The following is a 15,038-nucleotide window of genomic DNA, read 5'->3' as shown; positions in this document are numbered from 1 at the left end:
GTAAGATTCTCCGCAACGTCAGCAACGATATGGACCTCTTCACAATCACCGGCCAAGGGTGGCACTTTGTCAAGTACCTCGGCCCGGCCGTCTGCGTCGTCGGACCAGACTGTCGCTCCGAGAGGAACCAAGCCCGCGTCATGGCCGGGCCGACCTACCAGGGCATATTCCCCAAGGTCGCGACGCTGCCTCCCAGCGTACAGCACTGCATCTGGATGGTCTCCGTGCCGCTGCTATACCCGCGCCTCGAGGCGGTCGAGAGCTTGGCAGGCGCCGTCGCGACGGGCAAAAAGGTTGTCAACACGTCGTACAACATCCTCGGTAAGGTCACGAGCTCTGTGGCCGGCGTCGTGGGTGGCAAGGACGTTGTCGCGCAGGGCTTCACACAGGTGAAGAAGGCGGTTGGCAAGTCCGGTCTCATGGGCAACGTCCTGAACCAGTTTGGCGAGATTGACATTGCCGAGATCCTCAAGGATATGTGGACGCACGATTCCAAGGACCTGGAGAGGACGTACTTTATCCGCACGCTGCAAGGCATCTCCCAGCAAAAGGGCATTCGCATGACTTTCTTGTCAGGAGGTGAGTACCCAAGACCCATAACTTTGCTTTATTTTTGGACCGCCCACTAACGGTATCACAGACGTCAACTGCGCGGGAGCAGGCCTGGTCCACGACCCTACCCACCCAAGCGACCACAAGACAATGTACCAAGTAATCACCTCCCCCATCGTAGCCCAGCCCGCCAGCAACTACATCCTCAAGCTCCTCCACAACAACAAGAGCCTCTACGTGCCGCAAAACGGCCATAAGTCCAACCACGAGGTGTCCGACTCCAAGGAGGACATGATGGAGATCTTCCACACCGACGCCTCGGGCTCCGCGCGCGAGCTCAAGAAGCTCATGGGACGCAGGAACTATGTTGCCGTCGTGGCGTATGACCCGGAGACCGTCGCCGGTGGTCCTGGCGGTGTCGGTGGGTCGCAGTATGCGGGTAGCATCATCAATGGAGGGCAACAGCAGCAGCAGCAACAGGGTTTGCAAAAGTTGAGTTTGGCGGTGGACTTTGTCGTGCAGGGTGATGGTGCGTTTACGGCGCCGACAAAGTATGGGCCAGTGATTGTGCCCCATTTGGAGTTTGGGAGGTAAAGAAGAGGGTGTGCGTGGATGGTGATGGTGATGGTGTTGTCCTTCTTTTTCTTGGATTTACTTTAATATCTCTCTGCCTTTCTCTCTAGCACACCCATCCCCAAGGTATACAGCGGTAGCTTGACGACCTGATGATATACTTCAAATCTACAACATTGATTCTCGAAGCTCGCACGTGATGCGTAACTTTTGCCATGCACCATTTTGAGTGATCATTGCAATTCATTTCCATTTGCTGCTCTACTGAAAAATCAAGTCTCGAGAGCGGGCCTGTCATGGCCACTCTCGACATGTCGCAGGTCTGTTGTTCCCCATGGCCACGGCTTCACAACCACAAAGTCTAGAAAGCTGGCCCCATGACATCTCATCCGCCCCCCTTTTTGTTGGCTTCATCTGATGACCAAGCTAAGGTCATCCTTTCCGGCCTGCAAGTCTTTTGTAAGATTTCCCTCAGAGCCGACTCCTCTCCGCTGCGGTTCACAAGTCAAACGTCTCCTTAAGAATGCGAATGGTATCCTCGGGGCCGGTAACAGAGTGACCAATGGTGCGTTCGTCAACGTAAATCTCGTAGTCGTTTCCGCCCTCGGACGTCTTGTCGCCAAAGAAGTGGATCTGCTCGTACTTGACGCCGCCCTCCTTCTCCGCCTCCTTCTCGAGGTGCTGGAGGCAGTACGTCTTGTCCCAGCCGGTGGGGAAGACGTCGAACGAGATCTGGCCGCCGATGCTGAAGGTAAGACCCAAGTGGCCGAACTTCTCGCGGAGCTTGGCGACGAAGTCGCGGCGGACGTTGTGGATCTTGTCGTAGGCCTCAAAGGCCTGGCGCTCCTCGTTGGAGGCGTTACGGCCGACGGGGGAGATGTTGACCATGCCGTTGCGGAACTCGATGAAGGTGCCGCGCTTGATGGGGATGTCGAGGTCGGCAATGTGGTGGAGGGCGAAGCGGACGAGCTCCTTGTACTGGTCCTCGCCAATGTACTTGATGAAGCTGTTGGAGGCGAGGGGCTGGCCGAGCTTGTAGGCTGTCAGGCCGTTCTCGGAGAAGCAGAAGTCGAAGAGGGTCGTGACGGGGGTGGTGGCGTTGCCGAGCTGCTCTTGCTGCTTGGAGTAGTCGGAGCCGCCGACGAAGCCGATGGCGCACTTTTGGCGGAGGCGGGCGAGGAGGTCGAGGATCTCGTGGGAGGCAGCCTGGGAAGTAAGGGGGAAAGTGTTAGCTTGGATGGTTTTCCGGGTGTAATGCGAAGAGTGATTCTTGAGGAAGGGTACAGCTGGAAGGAAGCCGGAGGGATTCAAAATCTGATTTTTGGAAGAAAAGCTTACCAGACGAGCGGGAGTGAGGGTGCCGTCAACGTCAAAGAGGCAGATGGTGTTCTTCAGAGGGCGCTCCGTGAGGGGAGGGTAGCTGGGGAGAGAGGTAGCCATCGTGACGGTGTTTGTTCTTGTGAATGCTGGCACGATGGGGGTTCAATTCTGGTATTGAGTTTGGTGAGACTTTGAGGGAAACAGTCTTGTCGTGAGAATTGCGCGCGCTTTGAGGGAGGAGGAAAAGGAAAAAAGGTCCAACGGGAAAGTTGAGCAAAGGGAGGGCGGTCAATCGTGCAGGAAAGGAAGCTCTCCTTTTCGGGATGTGGCAGGCGCGGCGCGGGGTTGCTTTTTGGATGGCGGGGCAAGTGAGGTGCTGTGGTGCACTGGTGCTTATTGCGGTGCAAGGGTCCCTTCTGAAGGGTCTGGGTCTGGGCCTTGTGCAAGGTGTAGTGGGCAGTAAGGTAGGGTGGTCTTTGAGCTGTAGGTGCAAAGAACCAAGAATCTCGAATTCGATCCAGCGCGATGTTGGACTGCATTTATAACTCTTGCTGAAGCTGTAGCCACCTTCAATGTTTACCATAAGTATTGGTAAATGTGATTCGACAATGGATGCTCTACCATCTGCTGACCGAGCATCAACGCAGCTCTCATCTTACCAGATCTCATGATTATTCATCTCTTGATGATCTGTCCTTGCCTACCTCACCAATGTCGACATTGCAACGAGCTCTGAACAGCTTGCCTCTCAACCCCATGTACAAACGGGCAACAATACGAAAGCATTGGCATTGAAACGAGATGAGATACGCAATTCAAGTGATTACTTCTGAAACTTGCCCGCTAGATCATCTACGCCATGCATCGGGGCAGTGCTTAAGATGACGAGTTGTTTTGTTTCCCCTAGGAACGTGGTTAGTACCGGGGGGGAGATGTAGACATCGTGGCCTCTGCGAACCTGGAAGTTAGGTTCCCTGAGCAGATCACTATGAGGCGCAAGGAACGATAGATTGCAATTTACCGCGGACTAGGAGGGCACTAATAACACGCTAGGCGACGGAGGATCGTGGGCTTGTGATGGAACCTGGAACGGGCTGGGAACGTTGCCCCTTGCGGCGGCGCCCCGGCAGGGATGCGTGCTCCGGGGCTTGAGGGTGGAGCCGTTCCCGGCTCCGACTCGGTGACCTCTACCAACCTAAGGTACCTCACCTCGTCGTCAGTACACATCATGCATCAATTACACGACCAATCTACGATTGCCCACCAGATGCTATTAGAGGACAGATATCTCTCTCTTCAGTGTTTCTAAGCTAAGGCGTAATCCGGCAACTACGCGGAATAATCCACCACCCTTACCTAGTGACGATCATGCTGCGCCTCTGTTTCGAAACAGTCTGGCTAGCAGCAACAATACGTGAGTGAGTCACTCACTCATCTTAGACGTTCGAGCCAGCGAAAGTCCTTGAGGTCAATCGTAAACACCTTCGGCACAAGTAGGAATTTTTTGACAATTTCCCTTCCAAAATGTCGTGACCTCACTCCATCCATCTCTTGACCGGCTGATTCCCAAGAGTCTTTTCTTCGTCACCGGTACCGCCAACAGGCTGCTGTGCCGAACGACCGCGTCCTAGCTCGAGGCCAGCATTAGTCAAAATAGCAAAAGAAGGATGTCTCTCAAGAAAACAAGCTTACCTTGCCCGGAGTTCATCGTCTCGCCGCTGCTCGCAACGTCGGTCTTGGCCCCCTCATCACCGGTAAAGACACCCTCATCTTCACCCAAGCAGCCCTTCTCAATATCGGTACCGTTACCAGCCTCTCGCTTGGTGTAAGAGTCCAATGTCTTCTTCTCGGCAGAACAATGCAGTTCACCTCCAGGCAGTGTCTTGCTCGCCAGGCCGGTGGTATCCCCGGCATTCGACTTCGAAACGGCCAGGCCATCATCACCTTGAACGTTGGTCTGCTTCTCTTCACCCAACCTTTCACCTCCACCAGTACCATCCCAAGCCTTCAACTTTCCATCATTTCCCCCAAACTCCCCCTCCTCCTTCGTCTTCTCACTACCACCGCCAAACCCAGCAGCGATCCCCTTCCCAATCTCAGCAAGATCCTTCTTTCCCCCCTCACCATCGCCACCGCCGCCACAATCGCCATGGTTATAAGCCGTAAAAGCCCTCTGCGCAACAACCCCAATCTCTATATAAGCAGGTCCCTTGCCGCCAGCCTGATCCGCCTGAAAGCCAGCAGAGGCCTTTTTGGCGGCTGACCCGACGTCTGCCCATTCTTGGTTGTTTGCAGTAGCAGTCGTCGTCATAGTTTGGGAAGTTGACGAGTCCTGCTGCTGATCCTTCTTGCCTTGGTCTTTGCCGGCGAGTTGCTGGGCCAAGTCTGTGAGTTTGTTGAAGCCTCCCATATTAAGTGTCTGAATGTCTCGGCTTTTTGGTAGTTTTAGGGAAGTAGAAAGTGATTGGGCAAGTAAAACTTCCGAGTTGAGTATGATATGTTTCGCGTGGCCTGGTTTAATAACCAAAGTTGGCATGGACTGGAATGACTTCGCACTAGAAAGGGCCTTTTACTCAACCGTTCACGTCTCATTTTATACTTCATTCTTCCCTCATCGTCTGTCAATGATCCAATGTTGCCAGTCACCATAGTGACGCGCTGTTGCCCCTCTCGTGGAAGGCCATAAGTTGGCCAAAACACAGAACGTGTACACAATGACATGTCTTGACAACCAAACACGCGTACACAAGCCGAGCTGTAGAAGAAAACCAGATGAAGCCTCGCTTTAGTCTTGGCATTCCATAATGTTCGTCTCAATACGTTGGCTAGGGCACGTCACAACTTCGGTTACTGATGCCCTTTCGCTCAGAAGGGGTCTCTCTGGTGGTGCACGTACGAAACGTACGAAAAAAACACATCAGATGGTGATCGACGTCTGCAACGTAGGACCGTGCCTGAGTGCCCTTCAACCTCGTCCCTAGAAATAGGTGTTCGCTATATGAAACGGCAAACATAACCAACACCTCATGGGACTCTCACACGTTAAAGAAGCCAATGACGTACCAAGCCAACCGAGATGATTGTGTAAGAAGGACGTAATCGTCTGTGCTATTTATTTTTATAAACTAATGTATATGTAGATTCGTGTTTCCTCTTTTTGTACTCGAGAGGTAAAGACTGTCTATAAGTGGGAAGACAGAGAGTTTTCGTTTATTCTTCTCGTCGCACGCTATGCTTGGGTATACTCATACGGCGTAATAAACTAACGCAATATTGATACAGTCTGTACGTGTGCCAGCAGCTCAAAAGGGAGAAATGTACCGTTAGAAAGAAAGCGAGTAGGACACGTCAGTCCATACTCCAGTCAGCTCGACGACAACGTTGACAACGGTGCTGATCATCCACAACACAATGAGACCGTAGCCGATCTTCCGTGACATCACCCACTTGTTCATGGGAACGATGATGAGGAGGCCGAGCAGTGTAATGAGTAGCGTGATGGCCGAGATCATTAAGGTGCCTCCTATTTGAATGTTGTACGAGTGGTACTTGAATGGCTTGTCAGGGTGTTTCTTGTGTCGGTGGTTGGCGGCCTGGACCATCATGTAGACGCCGCCGATTCCTATGCCGAGCAGGATGTTGAGCATGGGACCACCAAAGCACGCAGACCTAGAAATGATTAGCATGGCTGTCATGGGTATGTAGATGGAAAGGAAGTTTAGACTCACAATGCCATGACGGGGAAGCCAAGCCGGGCAACGGTGATATCGGCAATCAGATCGCCCACGCTGTTGCCCGCGGCGAAGATAGTCAAGCCAAGGAGTGCTTCTGAGATGCCGAAAATGACACCCACTGCTTTCAAGACGCCAACGACTTCCCCGGCAATGGTAGAAATCCAGGCGATAGCAATGATGAAACCCATGAAGCAAAGCAGGAAATGGTACTTTGGCTTCTTGTCGGGACTAGTAGATAGAAGGAGGAAGCCGAGAAGAATCGTGGATGCTAGGAGTGTATATAGGATGAGTCTGACGAGGACTTTGTAGGGTTGTTGGAAGTCTTCCTTCATGTTTGCCCAGAGAATGATGACAGCAAATAAGGGTCCGGTGAAGAGCTGGATCGCGACGAGCCATCTGTTCCACTGTCCTGACTCGTCCACAGGAGCTAGACTGCTCTCCGAAGGCAACGGCGCGGTAGGTTTTATGGCTTGTGGGTGACTCGTAGGTATCTCTGTTGCCACGCGCGCACCACTCGGAGAGTCGATGGCAATGAGCGCTGGAGAGCCCTTGGGGGAGTGATCAAGTGACTGCCCGCGAGAGTGTGACAGAGTAGCCCGTCTGAAGCGCTGCCACTCCGTCTCTCCCTCGTTGTCTTCGTAGGAGTCGGCAGGCACTGGAGCGTCGCAGTGGGAGTGGTCTCGCATCATGGGATCCACGGCGGTCTCATCGGATGAATCATCCGCGCTCTCGTTTTCGACAACCGGAAGTGTCAACACCAGGAGCAAGATGCTTGGTACAGATATCGCACTGACAAATCTGTCCCAGTGGCTTTTCTGCTTCCAGCCTAACAAAGTTGGGAATAACGTTGCCCAAAAGATATGCGGCGGAGGTAGGATGGCGTATGGCCACCACCTTACAGGTCGGGGGTTGGCCATTTCATAAGGCGCAAATGGCACCTCGAGACGAGCCGGTCCAGGCGGCGCAAAGAACTCGGTCGGTTCGGTCTGAGCAGCAGGCGTCAAAACAAGAGGCGATTCAGTGTATCCAGGGAAGGGTGATGCAGGCGAAGATCCGACGCTCATACTGCCACGCCGACTTGGTATTTGGAGGGAAAGTTGACCAGGCAAGGGCCGAGCTTCCAAAGGTTCGCTTCCCCCGCTGTCCTGTCTTTGTGGTACGGCGTCGACTGGAGGAGGTGCCAAGTTACCACCGATCTTGTAAGCTGGTGACAGACTTCGGTTTCTACCCTCTTGGGCCTTTATCTGTTGGATCGGGTCTGCGGGTGTTGGGAAGCGCCATGGCGATGGCGAATGGTCGCGACTGTTAAAAGACCCGGGGATATCGCCAGAGGACAAGGCCCGATTCCTGTTCTGACCATATTCCTCAACGGCACCTATCGTGTATCTTCCTGAGTCGGATGGCGGCCCTCCCACCGTGTTCGTTTCACTCTGTCCCCCGAGGTGGTTGACCGAGTAGGCTCGTCCATGCATCGGTCTCATCCTGTGGTTGCTTTCCTTTTGCAGTTGAGCCAGAGCAGATCGGAATTCGAGAGCGCCGACCAGACTGGGACGAATAGGCGTGAGTGTGTTGCGCCTTCTGCCTCTAGGACGCAATACTCGCATGCTGCTGGCCATCTCCGCGACGACGTGCCGCCCATGATCGCTGTCTTCCGCTTCCTCGTCACTCTCTCCTTGGCCATCAACTTCGATCCTGGGGCCAGCTTCTAATGCGTTGATGTCTCCAGCACTGGAAGCGGCTGCAGAGGTGACGTGCCGGTCCTCATCGTCGGGATCATCCCGGTATGGTTCCGGTGCCAGCTCGTCGCTGAGATGCCCCACCGTCCCGTAGACATGACCTCGTGCGGCTGCTTCCCGGACCCGCCGCTGGCTCCGCCTTGTCGAGTACCAATGCCATGTGACAACGGTAACCACGTAGAAGATGTAGTAACAGACCATCGTTATGCATTCCCATAAATGCAGGTGGCCATCTGCCAGGAACACCATGGTGAAGCAAACAGCCACGATGAAGAAAGATAGATCCCTGACGTACGTCTTTCTGCCAACTTTAAACTCGCGAACCAAAGCCATGGAGCCGGCAACAACGGCAGTGATGAAGCTTGCAGCACCGATCAGCTCTCCAACAGCCATGCTGGCGCTATTTGAGCCCATGGCTGCAAAAGTACTAAAGACATCGGGTGAGCCATTGCCAAAGGCGAGGAAGGTGACCCCAGCCAAACTCTCACTGAGACCGAGGATGGCAGAGATTGTGCTGAGATTAACGCTGAAGAAGTCGCTGGCGGCGATGCCAATAGTGGTGAAGAGCAAGCCGAGCCAGCAGACCAAGATGATAAAGGCTAACCACTGAGCCTTACCAAGGTCGCAATAATAGAGCGTCAGGTAAGAGAGGAGGCCAGCCTCGTCGTCGGCGCAGTGAGCCTTGACAAAGGCACACTGATCATCAGCGCGGTGGACATCTCGGCACTCGGTGAGCTCGGATCGTTTGGCGAGGGGTGAGGATGAGAGTGAGAGTGAGGCGTCTTGCAGCTGAAGCTGTCGTTGGGTAGCTTTGGTCAAGATGGACCAGGATGCCAAAAGACATATTAAGAATACGGTCGCGTAGAAAGGCCGCAAGCGAAGGGCGCCCCCTCGGATCTTGGAGGACGTTGGCATGTCTGGCATCAAAAGCTGATTGTAATTGGCTCATCCGAAGCCATGGCAGAGACCGCGCTGTCGCGTTGGCGTGGCCGTGAAGCCGCTCGTTCCGCCGGACAAGGAGGAACAGATGTCTCTCAATGGAGTTTGCTATACAAAAAAGAGGGCTGCAGCGGGTTTGAGCTGAACAGCAAATGCAAGCGCTTCTCACCTTCATGTACGACTCATGGGGGTCTACCGTCCGAGGGAGGCAGCCCGGGAAAACCTGCCCAGCCTCTTTCAGGAATTATGAGCGACGCAAGCTTCTTGGCCACCACCAGGCTGGAAACCGCAGGCAATGCCCTGATTGCGCCAAGTATCTACTCGTGTCTGCGTGGGAAACCCCCCTCCGACGTGGCTGTGCGTCAACGGAGCGGCAACTCCAAGAGAGGGGGGCTGCTTGCAACGGCAACTGCAAGAGAAGAGTTCCATAGTCCTCGGCAGATAGCGATCTTGCGTCACGTGCCGATAACGAGGGGGCCGCGAAGGGCCGATCCAATCTGATGTTTGGACGAAACGGGATTTTCAGCTTCCCCGCCCATCCGGCCCGGAAGGATAAACTTGACACCTAATATTCGAGGCAGGAACCTCTCTATTGTTGTTTCGCGTCGCCCAGGGACGTGCTTTTGGTGGGGAAAGTAAACACAAGGCTTCGGCCACCCACTACAGCATTACAGCATACTGCAGCAAACAGTCAACAATTTTGACGACAATCTCAGCGCCAACAACACCCACAGAGAAAAGATGCCTCGAGTGGCCCAAGTATCGCGCGCAAACAGCCGCGCAGGCAGTGTCAGAGCGACCTCCGGGTCGATGAACACATCACCCTTCAAGAATTCACCAGTCAAGTACGTTTGCGACAGCAGCCCCCGTTTACCGACTTTGCATAGCAACGAAACTAAACAATGCGCAGAATCCCCCTCAACGATGATGCCGAAGAAAAGGCGCGACGAGCGCATTCTCGCCACGCATTCCATGAGCGCCAGCGCAACGAACTCAAGGCTGCTGCTGCGACTCCTCTGCGCAGGAATAACAACAGCTTAGAAGATATCGAGAATGACACACCGGGCTCGAACCCCAAGACACCCCACGCCCGTGGCAGCCGAGGCAGCAGACAGGTTGTCGACGACGATGACGATGAAGGCTTTGTAGTCAGCGGAAGCGCGGTCACGCCTATGAAACGGGTTCCGATTCTTGCCAACTTTGAGGAATGGATGAAGATGGCCACGGACAACAAGATCAACGCAAACAATTCTTGGAACTTCGCCCTGATCGACTACTTCCACGATATGTCACTTCTCAAGGAAGGTGACGGAGTTAACTTTCAGAAAGCCAGTTGTACGCTGGATGGCTGCGTAAAGATTTACACGAGCAGAGTCGACAGTGTCGCAACTGAAACCGGCAAGCTGCTGAGTGGTCTCGCGGACAGCAACAACAAGAAGAAGGGCAAGGAGGGTGACGAAGTGGAGGACGAAGAGAGCGAGGAGGAGGTCGACGAAGACGGCAACGTCAGAAAGAAGCCGAAGCGCAAGGTATGTGCAAAACTTATGTCGGCTGTGATGGTAAGCTGACTTGTGCGCAGACACAACGATCCTCCGAGGCGACCCTAGCGCCCAACTTCTCCTCGCTTCAACTCAAGAAGTTTGAGTTAGAATTCGCCGTGGACCCCCTTTTTAAGAAAACCTCTGCAGACTTCGACGAAGGTGGCGCTAAGGGCTTACTGTTGAACCACCTCATGATTGATGCCCAAGGACGCATTGTTTTCGACAGCAGTGACGAAGTTGGTGACGCACACACCTCAAAGACCCGAAAGAAGAACGAAGACGCCGACGATGAGGACGACGAGAACACAGAGATGCAGGATGCTTCGGTAGTACAAGAGGAGCCCGAGCAGGAGGAGAACACCGAAGATGTTGAGATCGACTTGGGTGCCCTCGGTGCCAAGTTCTTCTCCGATCTTGCTCGCCTCGACGAGCTTGATGTATGTCCATCATTGAAGAACTTTGACCTCGGTGACCCGTCTGGTTCCATGGATATTCCTTTCCTCAGAGCTCCGGAAGATTGGAGAGGTGATCAAGACAAGGACAAGAACTTAGGCGACAACTCAGGCATGTTCATTGACGGCGACAACGCTGCTGGCTTCGACGACGACGACCTTGGACTGGGCGGCTTTGAGCTTGGCGCCGACGTGGCATTCGGTGAGGGTGGTGAGGCTTGGGCCAGGGAAGCCGCCCTTGAGCCCCAAATGCGGGTCTACGATGCTGGCCTAGGCGAGGAGGCCGGTGATGGTGACGGAGTCGAGATGATGGACCCAGACAATGGAGATTTCGTCGTATCCATGTCCCATGCCAAGAGCGCCGACAAGATGCACGAAGATATTCTCGGGTATTTCGACCAAGCGCTACAGAAGAATTGGTCAAGTGCCGAGCACTGGAGAATCCGAAAGATCAAGGACGTCAACAAGCCGGTCGGTCCAGCCAGGGTGCGCAAAGAGAAGGAGCCTTTCGAGATTGACTTCTCAGCGCCCCTCGACCAAGCCTTGGCCGACGTCTTGTACACCCAGGCATCAAGTAACTCCGCCATCTCCATGCCCAAGAAGGATTGGAAGTCAAAGTCTCGCAATCTGCTGCCTGATGATAAGCACTTCAACTCAAAATCACTTCTTAACCTCTTCCTCAAGCCTAAGGCACGCCTCGGCAGGAGGCGAGTCCTCGGAAACAGAGGCGGCATGTTTGGCAACGCCGGACAAGACAGGGACGTCCCAGAAGGAGAGATGGACGAGGCGTTCTGGGCAAACCAGAAGGCCCCTGTCAAGAGCGAGGACGAGCCGCTGCCGGAGGGAGACTACGACGCAAACTTCTTCCAGGACGATGCCTTGCCGTTTGCCGGTGGCCTGGATGACGACGACGACGAGTTTGCGGATGCCCGGGAGCACCTGTCGCCCGGCGCCGAAGGCGACGTCGGAGCTACAGAAGCTCTTGGCATGACGGCTTTGCTTGGCGGCGACGCAACCACCAATGTTCTGACCGGCGCTTTTGGTACGACTCTGGTTACGCAAACACGTCGCATGCGGCCAGATTACGTGCAATTCGCGCGTGTTGCCAAGAAGGTGGATGTGAGACGCTTGAAGGAGGAGATCTGGAAGGGCATGGGTCTTGAGGGCCTGGACGGCGTAAGTCGAATTTCTCATTTACCCCTTCCATCAGGAAATGAACGGATGCTAACCCACCACCAGGATTCCACAAGACTTTCTTCACCTGATGCCCCAGCGCCACCGGTAGAGCCGCCCGCCAAGGATACCGAACTCAAGTTCACCGAAGTCATGAATGGTCTCGGCTCTGTTTACCCCAAGGCCATGATGGAGGATATCTCAACAAGTTTCTGCTTCATCAGTCTGTTGCATCTCGCTAACGAGAAGGGTCTCGTCATCGAGAAGACGCCCGAGCTCACGGAGCTGAACATTCGCAAGGATTGGACGGCCGAGATCGTGGGAGGAGAATAGGACGACGACTGTACTCTTGTAACGCAAGGAGAGAAAGAAAAAATGGAGGAGTAAGGGTGTGGCGGAATCATGTTTAACACGTCGAGACATCGGCGTTTGTGTGTGTCTTTTTGTTGAACGACGGCATGTTTGATTTTTCCGGCAAAGTGTGTTGGGTAAACCTTTACGTCTCTAATGAACAATGGGCGGAAACATTCCATTTTGAAGCTTCGTTCCCTATTACCTTCACCTGTATCCGTACTTGGGGGCGCGGCTTAAGCTTGGGGAAAAGGAGGCTGTGTGACAACGGACGTGGGCGTCTTGTGTAATGGATCAAAGAGAACAAGATCAACGACCTCTCAACGGGGTACCTACTTTTCCTCGTCTAATTATCTTCAACCTTTTCTCGTGTCAGTGCTTTTTTCCTTTTCAGAAACGACACGCCGGACACCTGGGCCATGGTTCGTGATATGCATAAATAAGGTAAGCATGAATTGTTCTCTTGTTCATCGTCTTAGTTACCCTTAGCTTGACCGTTGAAAACAAACGGACGGGAGCTAAAGAGGGCAGGGCCATGAACGGAGTGAGTCTCCGTATAAGGGTGAAGAAAATGCTCGTGCCCGTTTTGGCGTGTCTTTTCAGGGTCCCGCTCTATCCCCGTACTTCGTACGCTATGGTTTCGGATCTCGAAATTGAATGCAGACCCTGCATTTTTGGTTCCTGCGCCTGAGTTGTTTTGGTTCTTCATGCAAATCTGAAGGGACGATGAGCAGCAGAACGGTCGGATGGTTTTGGGCGAGCGCAGTGGGCACTGTAGGGAGAAAATAATCAGACGGCAAGGGCGGATGCAGCGCCGTTAAATAGAGGCGCTGGTGCGAGATTTTCGTCTCAGCAAGTCGAAGGTGATTACAGGCTTGGATACCTTGGTGGCGGCAATTCGAATCGTTGAGAGAATATGTCTGCCTCTTCATCTTCTCTTAATTACTGTCGGCATCATTACTTTCAAACCATCATCCTTTTGTAAGCTGGCATTGCTCTTAGCGTATTCTTGATGCAATACTCGGTAGATAAGGCAGGCCAGCGTGCTCTCTAGGGAAATCATGTCTGTATGCGGACAGCGGCGATGGAAGCTTTGGTCTCTGGGGACAGAACGGACTAAATATCTCGCGGGCAATAAGTGTTCGACGCCTACCACCCCGTACCAATCGCGAAGCTCCAGATGCAAAGGCACAACGCAGTGGATAGAGTATTTATCATAGGCGAATGACCCTCGCTGTTCATCAGAGCCCACGAACGCAGAATTCATTTCGTACAGTCACCCATGGTTGCCCTCCCTTCTGCAAAGGCAGCACTCTCTCAACAGACAAGCGGTGTCGTCTGAATTGTCTGAAGGGACGTAATTATCGCAAACATTAAGTGCGACTTGTACTCCAAAATGAGCCAACAAATCGTCTGCAAGACTCGACAGTCTGTCGTCTACCAAGGCTTCATCGATTTCGGGGTGATCAGAAACCGACATACGCGGCGTTCAAACCCTTAGGTTCAATTATCCTTTCTCAAACTTCTCCCTCAAAACGAAGGCCCCTCCCTATCTCGAGCTATAATCTCTCCTCAGCGTATTCTTGATAGAATAGGTATACGTGACCAAGTGAGGAGAAGTAAGTTGTCCGTACAAACAGATCAGCCCTTCCCTGTGGGTATAATAGATTGGTGAAGTCGTCTATGAGAAGATGTTGCTGGAAATCGCATAGTTGTGGTAGAAGAACAAGTCAACCCACGACCGGTTGCCAATGAACTAGCGCTGCGTTCGTTTTAGAGTATTAGGGATGCAAACCTGCTCGTTCATCGATCCCGCGCAGGAGTCAGCATCAAGATTGTGCATGAGAGTTTGCCTTGCAGCGCATCTTCGATCTCACCTTGCCTTCCTGCCTCGATTTCCAGCGCCGGTTCCATCCAGTCGCTATCGATGAAAAACACATTTACAAGATCATCACAACCACTCCACTCATCAATAACCCATTGCGGATGGATTGTCAAGAAAAAATCAAGGAAAATCAAGACAAATTTCACGCAAACGCCTGGATCATCCTGCAACAATCACGAGACATTGCAACTTCCCATACTTTGAACCTGCCTTTCAGATCAACACACATCACCTTACTCGTGTCCCGATGAACGCGGAACGCGCACCCAAGCAGGGGTAGTATCACTAGACTGCGTACAGTCCAGGCAGGGGGACTCACGGGCGGAGTAACAATCGGGGTTAGTTTCGTTTGGACGTAACAAGGGTCCTTTCCTCTGAGCAAAAAATTGGGAAAGTGAGGCGCACGACCACGGGGCAAGAAAGAAATAACGATAAAATAGGGACCCCCAACCAACCAACACTGCCCGTCAGCCAACCAAACCCGCCAAGACCGGGGGGGACCCTCTTGTAAAAATCGAAAATCAGGCCAGGACCCCGAAATCCTGACAGAATTATGACGTTAGCCGGTGCGCTCAGGGTACTTTGTGCCAACACCACCAATGAGTGGTCAACTAAGGTACCATGCAGGCTCCTCAGCTTGGGGAAAGCAAGACCCTTCACTTTGGCAGTAGTGCCAACGGCCGTTCGGCAGAAAAGTATTGGCTTGTTCCTGACCTTCTTCCCCCCTTAGGAAAGGGTAACGCCCGTGATGATCCCGTCAGAAACGCGAGGCAGGACAGCGG

The 15,038-nt window shown here is 53.3% G+C and overlaps 6 protein-coding genes across 6 annotated transcripts; 2 read left to right on the top strand and 4 right to left on the bottom strand.

Moving 5' to 3' along the window:
- On the top strand, positions 1 to 1,146 carry BDZ83DRAFT_568852 (uncharacterized protein; the record flags this gene model as incomplete). The annotated part of the gene is made up of 2 exons (XM_060504123.1): positions 1 to 579; positions 641 to 1,146. Coding segments are annotated over 2 exons (1,085 nt in total), but the record flags the coding sequence as incomplete, so codon positions are not given.
- A 477-nt stretch (positions 1,147 to 1,623) lies between these two features.
- BDZ83DRAFT_568707 (phosphomannomutase) lies at positions 1,624 to 2,565 on the bottom strand (the record flags this gene model as incomplete). The annotated part of the gene is made up of 2 exons (XM_060504110.1): positions 1,624 to 2,331; positions 2,464 to 2,565. 2 exons carry the CDS (start codon positions 2,563 to 2,565, stop codon positions 1,624 to 1,626), a joined length of 810 nt encoding a protein of 269 aa, XP_060369452.1.
- Positions 2,566 to 3,801: 1,236 nt separating this feature from the next.
- On the bottom strand, positions 3,802 to 4,855 carry BDZ83DRAFT_648033 (uncharacterized protein; the record flags this gene model as incomplete). Its single annotated transcript, XM_060510140.1, has 3 exons — positions 3,802 to 3,843; positions 4,002 to 4,072; positions 4,138 to 4,855. 3 exons carry the CDS (start codon positions 4,853 to 4,855, stop codon positions 3,802 to 3,804), a joined length of 831 nt encoding a protein of 276 aa, XP_060369451.1.
- Positions 4,856 to 5,768: 913 nt separating this feature from the next.
- Positions 5,769 to 8,830, bottom strand: BDZ83DRAFT_568830 (sodium/calcium exchanger protein; the record flags this gene model as incomplete). Its single annotated transcript, XM_060504121.1, has 2 exons — positions 5,769 to 6,114; positions 6,174 to 8,830. The coding sequence occupies 2 exons, from the start codon at positions 8,828 to 8,830 to the stop codon at positions 5,769 to 5,771; spliced, it is 3,003 nt and encodes a 1,000-aa protein (XP_060369450.1).
- A 595-nt stretch (positions 8,831 to 9,425) lies between these two features.
- On the top strand, positions 9,426 to 12,699 carry BDZ83DRAFT_762181 (condensin complex subunit 2/barren). The gene is made up of 3 exons (XM_060515201.1): positions 9,426 to 10,383; positions 10,434 to 12,023; positions 12,087 to 12,699. The coding sequence occupies exons 1-3, from the start codon at positions 9,757 to 9,759 to the stop codon at positions 12,351 to 12,353; spliced, it is 2,484 nt and encodes an 827-aa protein (XP_060369449.1). The 5' UTR covers positions 9,426 to 9,756; the 3' UTR covers positions 12,354 to 12,699.
- Positions 12,700 to 12,846: 147 nt separating this feature from the next.
- Positions 12,847 to 13,638, bottom strand: BDZ83DRAFT_727424 (uncharacterized protein; the record flags this gene model as incomplete). The annotated part of the gene is made up of 2 exons (XM_060512784.1): positions 12,847 to 13,086; positions 13,333 to 13,638. The coding sequence occupies 2 exons, from the start codon at positions 13,636 to 13,638 to the stop codon at positions 12,847 to 12,849; spliced, it is 546 nt and encodes a 181-aa protein (XP_060369448.1).
- Positions 13,639 to 15,038: the final 1,400 nt, after the last annotated feature.

Source organism: Colletotrichum acutatum (genome assembly GCF_030867785.1).
Source record: "Colletotrichum acutatum strain CBS 112980 chromosome Unknown BDZ83scaffold_12, whole genome shotgun sequence".
Lineage (NCBI taxonomy): Eukaryota > Fungi > Ascomycota > Sordariomycetes > Glomerellales > Glomerellaceae > Colletotrichum > Colletotrichum acutatum.
Note: the sequence above shows the minus strand (reverse complement) of the source record. Positions and strands in the feature narration are given on the sequence as shown.